Source organism: Oncorhynchus kisutch, linkage group LG25, assembly GCF_002021735.2.
Source record: "Oncorhynchus kisutch isolate 150728-3 linkage group LG25, Okis_V2, whole genome shotgun sequence".
In the NCBI taxonomy this organism is placed as follows: Eukaryota; Metazoa; Chordata; class Actinopteri; order Salmoniformes; family Salmonidae; genus Oncorhynchus; species Oncorhynchus kisutch.
In genome coordinates, this window is record NC_034198.2 from 5,949,707 (window position 1) to 5,963,817 (window position 14,111).

At 47.0% G+C, this 14,111-nt stretch overlaps 1 protein-coding gene across 1 annotated transcript in view; it reads left to right on the plus strand.

Moving 5' to 3' along the window:
- LOC109875682 (SH3 and multiple ankyrin repeat domains protein 1) overlaps positions 1-5,378 on the plus strand; it is a 59,452-nt gene extending 54,074 nt beyond the window's left edge. The window contains exons 26-28 of the mRNA XM_031805106.1: positions 1-3,103; positions 3,206-4,111; positions 4,463-5,378. The exon at positions 1-3,103 is cut by the window's left edge and continues 144 nt beyond it. Coding sequence (XP_031660966.1) covers positions 1-3,103; positions 3,206-4,111; positions 4,463-4,568 — 4,115 coding nt within the window. The 3' untranslated portion in view covers positions 4,569-5,378. The remainder of the gene's footprint in view (positions 3,104-3,205; positions 4,112-4,462) is intronic.
- The last annotated feature ends 8,733 nt before the right edge of the window (positions 5,379-14,111 follow it).

Consider the following 14,111-nt stretch of genomic DNA (forward strand, 5'->3'; position numbering starts at 1 on the left):
AGCAGTCTGCCCCCCAGCCACTGTCCTCCCAGGCCCAGGCCCACTACCAGGCCCTCTCCACCCAACAACAGGCAGCGCATGATGCCCAGGCAGGTTGGGACAGTCAACAGCACGGCATGACCACCACCCTCCAGAGAGGAGGACAACACACAGGGGATCCCACGGAGGGGACGAGGAGAGGAGGGGGAAAAATGGGGGCATTGAGGAGGGGCTACAGTAGTGCTACTCCACCTACAAGTGCAGCTCCCACAACTCAACAGCAACCCCAGCAGCAACAGCAGCCCCAGCAACAGCAAGTGGCGGCCCGGGAGAGGATCGGCGGGGCAAGCAGGGGCGGGGGAGTCAGGAAGGGCGGGAGGGGCCCTCTAGTGAAGCAGCCCACAGTGGAAGGTGGGCTCGGCAGGCACCACAGAGGGGGGCAAGGCCAGGGGGGTAAAAGCTCCGGGGCCAAAGAGAAGAGTTCCATCCCCATCCCCACCATCATCGTCAAGGCTCCATCCACCAGCAGTGGCAGTGGCCGCAGCAGCCAGGGCAGCAGCATGGATGCCGAGCAACCGCCTCCCGACATAGACGACCCTACCTCCCCCCCTGCCTCTCCCGACACCTCCACCACCCCTGGCCCGCCTTCCACCGTGGCCCCCTCACCACCCCAGTCCCCTGTCTCCTCCCCCATGACCCCTTCGACTGTCGCCCCCCAGCTGCCCCCTAACCTGGAGAACCTGGACTTCACCACCCAGTTCGGGGGGGCCTTCGTAGGGGCAGCGCGCCGGGACCGGGAACGTTTCCGTGACATGAGGAGGAAGAGTGCTTCCTTCTTCCTCTCCTCTGAAGAGGATGTCCAAGGGGAGGCGGGGGGAGGTGGAGGGGTATGGACCCAGCCCCTACAGGGGATGGGGATGGATGTCCCCACCCCCCGCCTCCGCCCTTCCAAGTCGATTGACGAGGGCATGTTCTCTAGGGACAATTACATCCACTACGCCAGCAGTATGCCCCCTGCCTTTGGGCTACCTGAGTACCACTCCCCTGTGATGGGCCAGGATGGCCAGCCCAAGTCCGCTCCCTCCAACTACGGCCCAGGCACTCCAGCCACCACCTTCATCCACCCTCTTACTGGGAAAGTCCTGGACCCCTCGTCCCCCCTGGGCCTGGCGCTGGCTGCACGAGAGAGGGCCCTCAAGGACGACCGGAGGACCCGACGGGAGGAGCGGCACTTTGGCCGGCAGATGTCCAGCGTGGGGGTGTTCCCTACATCTCTCCCGTCTCCCACGCCATCCCTGTTTTCCACATCCACCACCACCACCTCACACGCCTCACTGAACCGCCCACAGTCACCAAGGATATTACGCTTGGGAGGGGGAGGAGAGAGAGTGGAGAGGGACCAGGCGGCTGGAGCCAGAGAGGGCCTCAGAGTTCGCTTTTCAGAGGACAGAACCAATCAGTACCAGACCCAATATTACCAACAGAGTCCAAGAGACAGGGAGCCACCTGGCCCACCCATGCAGCCGCCCGGCCCGCCGCCTCAGCCTGCACCCCGCAGACCCTCGTTCCTGCAGATGGAGAGCAGTGCAAACGCTAGCTACATCCCCCAGTACACCCTCACCGCAGCCCCAGCACACCCACATGAAGGTGGGGGAGAGGGAGGAGTTGGAGGGGGGCTGGGGCTCATGGTTCTTCCCCCGCCTGCACCCTCGATAGATTTGGACGATGAGTTTGTCTTTGTTGACCCCCTGCCCCCTCCCTTGCAGTTCGCCAATGGCCAAGGCCAGCGAGAAATGCAGAGGGGGTACCCTCAACAGCATCAACACTCAGCTCAACACGTCTCTTCCGCCATGCCACCCCCACCGCCCCCCCTCCCCTCTCCTAAAGTACCTACACCAGGAGGCTTCCCCTCCAACGCACCCCTCCCCTCCCCCCAGGCCGGGGACTCTGCCGCCTCCAGCCTCACATCCTACGACAGCGAGGTGGCCAACCTCACCCAGTCAGGTCTATCTCCATCCCTTCCCTCACCCCAGATATTCCCCCCTTCCTCCACCACTACAGCCACCTCCATTTTACCCGCACCCGCACCCTCACTCTACAGACCCCAGCCCATGTCGCATACACACCCCTTCTTCAGTGACCCCACCGTACCAGTTAACCCCGCTAATATGGGTGCCCCTGCTCCCCAAATGACCTCAGCACAGTACCGCGGCCCGGCCACCCTCACTACAACTATGACCTACGCCACAACAACGACCATGACCGCCGCCGCCACTGCTACCACAGCCTCTGTGGTGTCGTCAGACTACAACGCGTCTCTGAAAGCCCCCAGAACCGCCATCAATACTGCAGGCAAGGCAGGAGACCACCACCCCTCCATGATGAAGACTGGAGACTGGCAGACAGAGACGGTGGTGGACTCTGGGATCGAGGAGCTGGACAGCCACAACAGCGGCGACCAGCACCTGGAAATACTGGGAGTGAGTGAACTTACAGGTGAGAGAGGAGGAGGAGGAGTAGAAGGGGACGGATGGGGTGGCGAGCACCCAGATCCTTATATGACCTACTCAGGCGGGCAAGAGTTTGAAGCACACCCCACCAAACACACGACCAAACCAACCGTGTATCCAAAGACGATGCAGTACAAAGAGGGCGGTATCAAGGACACAAGGGAAGCGTTGCGTCGACAGGTGAGCACCAACCCGCCCTACCAGAACACCCCACCACACCCCCAGAGACAGGCTAACCCAGAGGAGGAGGCCAGGAGAGGAGAGGGAGGAGCAGCGGACGAGAGGAAACAACGTAGACAGAGTCGACCCAAGATGGAGGACGGCTTCGGTTCCACCCTGGCTGCCTGTCTGGAGCGGCCCAACACCTTGGAGCCAAGGGGTTCATCCGAGGGGGTCGACCCGGGACAGGGCCTGGAGAGAGGTGAGGCCCAGAGGGATGGGATGTCTATTGAGGGGCGCAGGCTGCACTCGCCACTCTCGGGGATGAAGGCCAGCATCATCAACGAGCTGAGCTCCAAGCTTCAGCAGATGAGCAATAAGAGCACAGACGACTGGGGTCAGTCTGAGATGCGAGGTCAGAGTCCCATTAGTCTGAGGTCACCCACAATGCACAGGTGAGGCTGCTGAGGTTTAGTCAATTCTAACTGTTTTACTAAGTGGCTCCACGGCATTGTGTACTGAGCACAGTAACCCCTTTTACTTTCCTTATCTTTTAGATATTCTGGGGATTTCTCCGCCTCGTTTCAGAGCCCCCCCACAGCCCGCTCCACTTCCCCCTTACCCACCTCCTCCCCGCAGCATCGGCCGCCAATCCTCACTCCCAATCTCACCGCCACCCCCTCCGGCTCGCCCTCCCACCAGCCCACGCTGCAGCCCAACTGGACCCGCTCCCCCTCTCCCCAGATACCCACCTCCCCCTCTCACTTCTCTCACCCTCCTCTCTCCCCCACCTACTCACCCTATCCCACGTCACCCAAACACCGCACTAAGTATCGTGGAGCCAAGATTTTTGACTTCCAGTGTACCCCTGGTCCAGAGCTGAGGTCGTCTGTGTCACGCCGGCGCGCCCCCAGCCCCCTCATATACTCCACAGACCGCCCCAGCCCCGCCCCTCCCAGACCCTCCTCCCTCCCCATCCTCCCCAGCACCCATGTCTACAACACCCCCTTTGATTTCCCCTCTCCCCTCACCCCTTCATCCCCAAGCCACACCCTAGGAGACTCTTACAACCCCTCCACACCGCCTCTCTTCCCCACATCCCCACAACCTCCCAGTGCCCTCCTGGTCTCCCGCTCCCTTTCACCCACCCAGTTCCTCTCCGGCGCCTCCTCGCCCTCCATGCACATGCCCCCCTCTCCGTCCTGCCACAGCTATCCCCACCACACCCCTCCTCCCCCAGCCAAACCCTTTACCATCAAGCCCCTGTCCTACTGGACTAGGTGGGACGTGGCCGACTGGCTGGCCTACCTAAACCTGGGGGAGCACCGGGAGCGCTTTCTGGACAACGAGATTGACGGCTCCCACCTGCCCTCCCTCACCAAGGACGACTTCCTGGACCTGGGGGTGACGCGCGTCGGCCACCGCATGAACATCGAAAGAGCGCTGAAGACACTGACTGACAGGTGAGGAAGGAGCGGTATGGACAGAGTCAACGCACAGACAGAGGCTACATGTCAGCCAAGTGGCGAGTGGAAATACAGAGAGAGAAAAAGAAGGAAAGGATGGAGAAGGAAAGACAAGTGCCTCTTTCCTTCCCTGCGAGCCAGATGATTCCATCCCCTTCCCTTTTAGCATAAAGCCTTTGTTAATTTGATACGTTATTCCATCTCTCTCTCTCTCTCTCTCTCTCTCTCTCTCTCTCTCTCTCTCGCTCTCTCTCTCTTTCTCTCCCATATTTAATTTACTACTTTCACTCCTTATTCATTTTCCATTCATTCTTATTTCTTGATTTACCCTCCTCCCTCTTTCCTCAGGCTCTTCTCTCCCATGCATGAGCCTAGCCCCTCCCCTGTGCCACAGACTGAGAGAGTGAAAGATGAGGTGACTCAGAGCTCAGAGAAAGACAGAGAAACAAACTGACTGAGATGAAAGCTAAAGAAGACCATTGGATACAAACAGACTGAGTTGGACCTCAGACAGGAAGCGATCGTGATGGACAAGGCTTAAACATGCCAAGAGAGATTTGGTATGAGTGGAATACAATTGTTTGGAATCTTTCTTGAGATGAACATCGATTACACATGTTGGTCAAAAGAGGGTAGAAACACTTACGACACACGCTCATGTCTAAAACTATACAATTTACACACACTGTACAACTACTGATGAATAGGCTTTTAATTCACACATGGACACACACAGACATTTGACTGGTGATTCTCACACTCCATTTGCTGCCTGAGTTAGTAAAAGTAAAAGAAGAAATGCTAACAGAAATGCTAACAAGAATCTTGAGATTGGAGTGCTGCTACCCATACAGAGAGGGTAAGCCCATGGATATACTAAAGGTGGTGGTGAAGTTCCTCTAATAAACAGTGAGGGCCATATTCAAACCTGTCCTGAGGTTCATGCGCACACATTGACTTTACACGTATTGCATCATGGGATTGGAAGCTATGGTTGGAATGTATAAACTTCAGAATATGGTCATAATATGGAAAGATACATTCATTGGTTTTGTACCAAGTGCTGATTGCAATCATTCATTTCAAATAGGTCAGGGTGTTATTGATATTTAATCATTCAAATGTGTGTTTAATGACAAATACTCTAAAATATACAAAGCATATAGTCATAAAATGGTTATTATCTTTACAAAGGCTGGCTGGAGTATGTCAGAGAGGGGCAAAGGGGAGTAAAATCTGGGTTTGTTTTTCCCTGAGACACGGCTATAAGGTGTCCACAGCCATGTTTGAGAGTTCGCTATGAACTCAAGTCATTTTACATTACACAGCTTACCGGTCATTCATTCATGATGTTGATGTTTACGAGCAGAGCACATGTCCAGGGGATGTGAATGTCTTTTGTCCCGTACTCACACACACACACAGGTGCAACAATCAAAAAGGGCTTATACCGTGCGTCTGTCAGTCTTTATGGTGTCTGGCTACCTTGGCCTTTTTCCTCTGAGTGTTTGTACGCGTACGAAGATCTGTTCGTCAGCCTGCCTTGTTACCCATGATCCTTTACCCACTCTCTGCCCCTCTCTCTTATGCCTTCTCCGCAACTCAACGGGCGGGTTTTCCAAACATTTGAAAACGTAGAGATGTATATTTTGCACCGGTTGACAATCCTAACTTTGCCCTATTTCATAAACTCCTCTTCGAAATCTGGAAACTTTCTCAGATCCACATATTTCAGAAAAAGACACACACACACACACACACACACACACACACACACACACACACACACACACACACACACACACACACACAGGCTCTTTTAGATACCTATTTGCTATTGCCTTCGGTGAAATGCATTGTAAGGTGAGGAATACACACAAACTTTTTACACATAATTTATAGGTCTATATCAGTGATGGGCAACTTTGATGGGGGTGGGGGCCACAAAATCTGAACTCATCATGAGGGGCTGCAGTGGCTTATGGGTCTGCGTACCCACATCCATACCTACACATGCAGTCAGAGCTAGCCCTAGCCTTTTTGGGACCTAAGTGACAAGTTTGCTGCAATTCTACACATTCGGCCATGATGGGGTGGAGAGAAAATGTAGCAACACATTTCATGCAATTCTACTCATTTTGCCATAGTGTGGAAAGAAATGTTTGCAGTTTTTAATATAATATCTGTGTGAGAGTAACTAAGAAAATCAATAGGAAATCAGTCATTCAAACATTATTACCACAAGTTTAGATATCTGGCTGGACTAACTTACCAATCTAAAACAATTTAGCTGACAAAGGGCTAATTGAGTGACTGTCAGTGACTGACCTACCAAAAGCAAAACCCTAACTCAGTCCCCCCCAATTATTTTAATTTTAATTTGAGATATATACAGTGCCAGTCAAAAGTTTGGACACACTTACTCATTCATGGGTTTTTCTTCTTTTTTGAAAAACAATTTTCTACATTGTAGAATAATAGTGAAGACATCAAAACATAAACCAATAACACATATGGAATAATATAGTCACCAAAAAAGTGTTAAACAAATCAAAATAGATTTCGATTTTAGATTCTTCAAAGTAGCCACCCTTTGCCTTGATGACAGCTCTGCACACTCTTGGAATTCTCTCAACCAGCTTCACCTGGAATGCTTTTCCAACAGTCTTTAAGGAGTTCCCACATATGCTGAGCACTTGTTGCCTGCTTTTCCTTCACTGTGCTGACCAACTCATCCCAAACCATCTCAATTGGGTTGAGGTTTGGGGACTGTGGAGGCCAGGTTATCTGATGCAGCACTCCATCACTCTCCTTCTTAGTCAAATAGTTAATTGTCCTGTTGAAAAACAAATTATAGTCCCACTAAGCGCAAACCAGATGGAATGGTGTATCGCTGCAGAATGCTGTGGTAGCTATGCTTGTTAAGTGTGCCTTGAATTCTAAATATATAATTGACAGTGTCACCAGCAAAGCACCCCCACACCATCACACCTCCTCCTCCATGCTTCATGGTGGGAACCCCACGTGGAGATCATCCGTTCACCTACCCTGCGTCTCACAAAGCCGGTTGGAAACAAAAATCTCAAATTTGGACTAAGCACAGATTTCCAAAGGTCTAATGTCCATTGCTCGTTTCTTGGCCCAGGCAAGTCTCTTCCTCTTATTGGTGTCCTTTAGTAGTGGTTTCTTTGCAGCAATTCAACCATGAAGGCCTGATTCACACAGTCTCCGCTGAACAGTTGATGTTGAGATGTGTCGGTTACTTGAACTATGTGAAGCATTTATTTGGGCTGGTAACTCTAATGAATTTACCTTCTGCAGCAGAGGTAACTCTGGGTCTTCCTTTCCTGTGGCTGTCCACATGAGAGCCAGTTTCATCATAGGGCTTGGTAGTTTTTGCGACTGCACTTGAAGAAACGTTCAAAGTTCTTGGATTGTTCCGGATTGACTGACCTTCATGTCCTAAAATAAAATGCTAAAATGCTTATTTGGAGCTGTTCTTGCCATCATATGGACTAGATCTTTTACCATATAGGCCTGTCTTTTGTATACCATCCCTACCTTGTCACAACACAACTGATTGGCTCAAACACATTAAGAAGGAAAGAAATTCCACAAATGAACTTTTAACAAGGCACACCTGTTAATTGAAATGCATTCCAGGTGACTTCCTCCTGAAGCTGGTTGAGAGAATTCTGAGAGTGTGCAAAGCTGTCATCAAGGCAAAGGGTGGCTACTTTGAAGAATCTCAAATGTAATTTGATTTGATGAACACTTTTCTGGATACTACATGATTCCGTATGTGTTATTTCATAGTTTTGATGTCTTCACTATTATTCTACAATGTAGAAAAACCCTTGAATGAGTAGGTGTGTCTAAACGTTTGACTGGTGTGTGTATGTATATATATATATATACATATATATATATATATATATATATATATCATTATTTATATATTTATATATGATTGCCCGTCCCTGGCCTATATAATATATTGATTATGATAATGGCAATAATAACATAAATTAATTTAACAATAATTATTATATCAATGATTAGGTATATGTAAACATTTTAAACACTACAGAATCTCTGTCTTCCAGATAGTGTGAGAAATGTTTTGAAGCTACTTGTTTTCTTTCGTTCTCTTTATTTATTATTTCCGGTACATGCTTTCTATACTGCTCTACTAGTCCGACCACTACCTACTCTATTATTCCTGTGAGACTAATGCACAACAACACACATTCTTTAGGGTTGTTGCCATTCAAGAACCTTCTGATGGAAATGATTGAGCGGTAGTGTAGAAAGCATTATGTTCTATGATTTAAAGAGTATTTTAGGACTAGTAATATAAACATATGATTATGATGAATATATACAGTATGAGCAAATGTATGCAGAAATAAGATGTATTTATGAAGTTTTGTTTAAAATGAAATAGAGAAATATACTGATAAAATATGATAAGAGTTATAACTAAGGTGTTGAAATAAATGCTGAATAAACTATTGAACTGTTTGGATATTTTTTCCCTCTCTGAATCAAAGGTATCTACGGTGGCAAGAAAAAGTATGTGAACCCTTTGCAATTACCTGGATTTCTGCATAATTTGGTCATAACATTTGATCTGATCTTCATCTAAGTCACAATAATAGACAAACACCGTCTGCTTAAACTAATAACACACAAACAATTATACGTTTTCATGTCTTTATTGAACACACCGTGTAAACATTCACAGTGCAGGGTGGAAAAAGTATGAACCCTTGGATTTAATAGCTGGTTGACCCTCCTTTGGCAACAATAAACTCAACCAAATGTTTTCTGTAGTTGCGGATCAGACCTGCACAAAGATCAGGAGGAATTTTGGACCATTCATCTTTACAAAACTGTTTCAGTTCAGCAATATTCTTGGGATGTCTGGTGTGAACCGCTCTCGAGATCATGACACAACATTTTAAATTGGGTTGAGGTCAGGACTGGGCAATTCCAGAAGGCATATTTTCTTCTGTTGAAGCCACATGAAGCCATGTGTTATGGGTCTGTGTCCTGTTGCATCACCTTACTCCTGTTGAGCTTCAATTGGCGGACAGATAGCCTTACATTCTCCTGCAAAATGTCTTGATAAACTTGGGAATTCATTTTTCCGTCGATGATAGCAAGCTGTCCAGGCCCTGAGGCAGCAAAGCAGCCCCAAACCATGATGCTCCCTCCACTATACTTTACTGTTGGGATGAGGTTTTGATGTTGGTGTGCTGTGCCTTTTTTTCTCGACACATAGTGTTGCAGTCCTCTTTTCAGGACAGTAACTTTTAGGGAGAGTAGCAACAGTGCTGAACTTTCTGCATTTATAGACAATTTGTCTAATGAATGAACATCATGGCTTTTAGAGATACTTTTGTAACCATATCCAGCTTTATGCAAGTCAACAATTCTTAATCTTAGGTCTTCTGAAATCTCTTTTGTTCAAGGCATGGTTCACATCAGGTAATGCTTCTTGTGAATAGCAAAATAGGGCAGGGCAGGGTCTAACCAACATCTCCAATCTCATCTCATTGATTGGACTCCAGGTCAGCTGACTCCTGACTCCAATTAGCTTTTGGAAAAGTCATTAGCCTAGGGGTTCACATACTTTCTCCAACCTACACTGTGAATGTTTAAATGGTGTATTCAATATAGACAAGAAAAATACAATAATTTGTGTGTTATTAGTTTAAGCACGCTATGTTCGTCTATTGTTGTGACTAAGATGAAGATCAGATCAAATTTTTATGACTCATTTATGCAGAAATCCAGATAATTCCAAAGGGCTCACATACATTTTCTTGCAAATGTAGGTTCACATAAAGATAGATAGCTAGGTTCACTGTTTGTTCTGTTATGATTGACTAATTTGGCAGCTTCTCCTCCTCCCAGCCCACCAGCGGCTTCACACCATATTGTTCTCATGTTCAGGATTACTTCAGATCTGGACGAATGAGGAAAAGAGGCCACTAAGTACTTGGATTCATCTGCTGTAATCATACACTGTAGGAGGTAAGGTGGGTCTTTAAGAAGTGGGAAGTCCAGGAGAAAAACTGAGAAACCAGCTAACGGTCAATGAGAAGTCATTCCTTGACACACTTGTACAGGTTCTGATGCAGTTGGTTTCCAGGACCCACTACATCAGGGAAACCCCAACCCTCACTTTGCTCGCAAGCAGTAGGGCAGCATGCACACTATGTGGTCTGGGAGTTTGCTCTTTGGCAAGTTTTGACAAATTCCGTCATATCAGAGAATGGAGTGTGCAAAGGAATGGGGGATACCTAGTCAGTTGTACAACTGCAGGCATTCAAAGGTGCCCAGGGTGAATATGACAGTACACAGGGCCGCTCCCTACACACACACTAATAAGCTCACATGATGCGGTGCCACATTGACACAACGCTGGGCAGAGGGTTGAATTAAACTTTGCATACACTCGTGTCAACACTAGTTCCTCAGCACCCTATTGAGAGAGGGAGGGAGGGAGGGAGGGAGGGAGGGAGGGAGGGAGGGAGGGAGGGAGGGAGGGAGGGAGGGAGGGAGGGAGGGAGGGAGGGAAAGGAGGAGGAAGTTTCTTCCAGTTGTTTTTGTAATGGACTATACAGTAGCGGTTGTAGAGAGCGAGAGAGAGAGGGACAGTGAGAGAGCAGGAAGAGGTAGACGAAACAAATCATCTGACAAGATGGTTCAAGGAAACAACGGGAAGAAAAAATGAAGGACAGGGAGAGAGTGAGTGAATAGAGGGAAACTTGAATAACAACTTCAGAAAACAGCGAGAAAGTTGACCTATAGTGGAATGAGTATTAGGATAGAACAACACTGCTAACAGTGGAGGAGTGAAAGGTAAGAATGATCTTTATTTGCCTCTTGCCTACCAATCATTGTATGATTTTTATGCAAATTCACTGTCTTTGTCTTACTTTTGTTGGCTCTGACTTGGTGACTCGTTCTTTCAGATCACACTGGTGTGTGTAACTTTACAGGGAAAATTGTGTCAGTCAGTGAGGAGAATGTTTTGTGGAAGAGACACGGAGAGAAAAAGAGACAGAGAGAAAGTCTGAATGGCCCAAGAACTAACAAGTGGTCACTCGAGTAATCACTAGTGATTCAGAGAGACATGTAACTGATGATTTCTCCCAGACATAGTTTTAATTTTTGTCATGTTTGAATGAGGACTTTATTATTTCAACTTTAACACAACTTAAATGTATTTTTATTGGAATTATAGTCTAACTGTTCAGTGTTATGAAACTGAGCAAAGACAAACTAGCCAATTGATACTAACAAAACCTAATCCCCTACCCACCTTACCTCAGCATGCTGATATAATAACACAAAGTGGATATAGTGGGACTATATTTGAACCAGAACAACAATTCTGTGACATTCATCAACAGTAGGCCTACTGTACTGTTATGTCATGACTTACAAGACCAGCTGAGAGAGGGACAGGCTAGATAAACACAGCAGCAAGGGGGAGGACTGTAGTGAGACAGAACCTCGGTTCTTCTCTTCTCTCGGCTTTAGTCCAGTGATGAAGTACGGTTATTCGGTTTCACACAAAGGAAATGATCACTCTGAAAATAAAGTGCCCAATGTCTTATGGAGACAATAATAGGCCTGTAAGAAAAATCAGTTAAGAACAAATTCTTATTTTCAATGACGGCCTAGGAACAGTGGGTTAACTGCCTTGTTCAGGGGCAGAACGACATATTTGTACCATTGGGGATTTGATCTTGCAACCTTTCAGTTACTAGTCCAATGCTCTAACCACTAGGCTACGCTGCCAACCCAAAAATATTAGTATTAGTATTAGTATTAATTAGTATTATCTTGTACTGGTCAGAAAAGTTCTTATACTGACATAACCTTGTGTTCATTTTAAACAAAGCTTTGACGTAGAGCTACAGTAATCCTATTCATTGTTTTCCCAAACCCAAACTTTCTCCCCTCGCACTTTGTTGTCATGTTTTCCATGTTAAAGGCGCATACTGCAAGTGAGAGGAGAAGATGGTTCAGCTAATAGGGAGGCCGTTAGTCAGAGCCAGGGAAAGATGACCTTTCCCTCCTGTTTATTTTTGGACAGCAGCAGGAAGAATGTTGGAGCTGGGGTGTTCTATTCTTGCAGTTAGATTCCAGCCTATGAATTCCAGTCTCGGAATGGTACTCCCCCTTACTCACGATAGGTTCCGATTTAGCATAGACGGCAGCAATGAATTGGGTTCACAGGATGACAGAAAAGACACCATATCAGTTGGATAACAGAGCAAGCACTCTATCATTTAGGAGCTCTCTTCCTTTATGTTCAACCAGTGCAAGCATTACCATGTTTATCTCTCAACACCACAAGGATGACGCTAGTGCTGTAGTTTGGTTATCTTTAAATGCAGCAGGTAATCATTCTTAAAGTCATGACTTAATGTATTGAGTTTATACACAGTACCAGTCAAAAGTTTGGACACACCTGCTCATTCAAGGGTTTTTCTTTATTTTTTACTATTTTCTACATTGTAAAATAATAGTGAAGACTTCAAAACTATTAAATAACACATAGGGAATCATGTAGTAACCAGAACAGTGTTAATCAAATCAAAATATATTTTATATTTGAGATTCTTCAAAGTAGCCACCCTTTGCACACTCTTGGCATTCTCTCAACCAGCTTCATGAGGTAGGCATCTGGAGTGCTTTTCCAACAGTCTTGAAGGAAAACAGTACAAATAAAGAAAAACCCTGGAAAGAGTAGGTGTTTGGCTGCCCAGCCAAACTGAGCAATTTGGGGAAAAGTGCCTTGGTCAGGGAGATGACCAAGAACCCGATGGTTCGGAGTTCCTCTGTAGAGCTCCAGAGTTCCTCTGTGGAGATGGGAGTACCTTCCAGAAGGACAACCATCTCTGCAGCACTCCACCCATCAGGCCTTCATGGTAGTGGCCAGACGGAAGCCACTCCTCAGTAAAAGGCACATGACAGCCTGCATGGAGTTTGCCAAAAGGCACCTAAAGGACTCTCAGACCATGAGAAACAAGATTATCTTTGGTCTGAATGCCAAGTGTCACATCTGGAGGAAACCTGGCACCATCTCTACGGTGAAGCATGGTGGTGGCAGCATCATGCTGTGGGGATGTTTTTCAGTGGCAGGGACTGGGAAACTGGTCAGGATCGAGGGAAAGATGAACAGAGCAAAGTACAGAGAGATCCTTGACGAAAACCTGCTCCAGAGCGCTCAGAACCTCAGATTGGGTTGAAGGTTCACCTTCCAACAGGACAACGACCCTAAGGACACAGCCAAGACAAAGCAGGAGAACATCTCTGGAGAGACCTGAAAATAGCTGTGCAGCGACGCTCCCCATCCAAACTGACAGAGCTTGAGAGGACTTTCAGAGAAGAACAGGAGAAACTCCCCAAATACAGGTGTGCCAAGCTTGTAGCGTCATACCTAAGAAGACCCGAGGCTGTAATCGCTGCCATAGGTGCTTCAACAAAATACTGAGTAAGGGGTCTGAATACCTATATAAATGTGATATAAACGGGGGGGGGGGGGGGTTTTGTACATTTGCAAAAAAAATTAAAAACCTGTTTTTACTTTGCTATTATGGGGTATTGTGTGTAGACTGCTGAATAAAGGCTGTAACGAACCAAAATGTTGAAAAAGTGAAGGGGTCTGAATACTTTACGATTGCACTGTATATGTTATTGGTCCTTGAGGCAAATTTGTTCAACATGAGAAAAAACACCTACATACAAAGTTTAAAGTCTCTATGTCAAACGGTGCACCGGATATGAGGGTTTAACTCAGACTGCTTACAACATCGCCCCCTTTAGGCCAATTTGTGCTATTATTTTAGACAAAGTTTCTGTGTACCTAATTGGAAAAAAAAGTTACCAATCTAGGCTTGAGTTATTTGACCATGTAAAGGAAAAAATCATTGGAATCCAGTGAATAACAGGTTTCACGGTTTCACTGTGA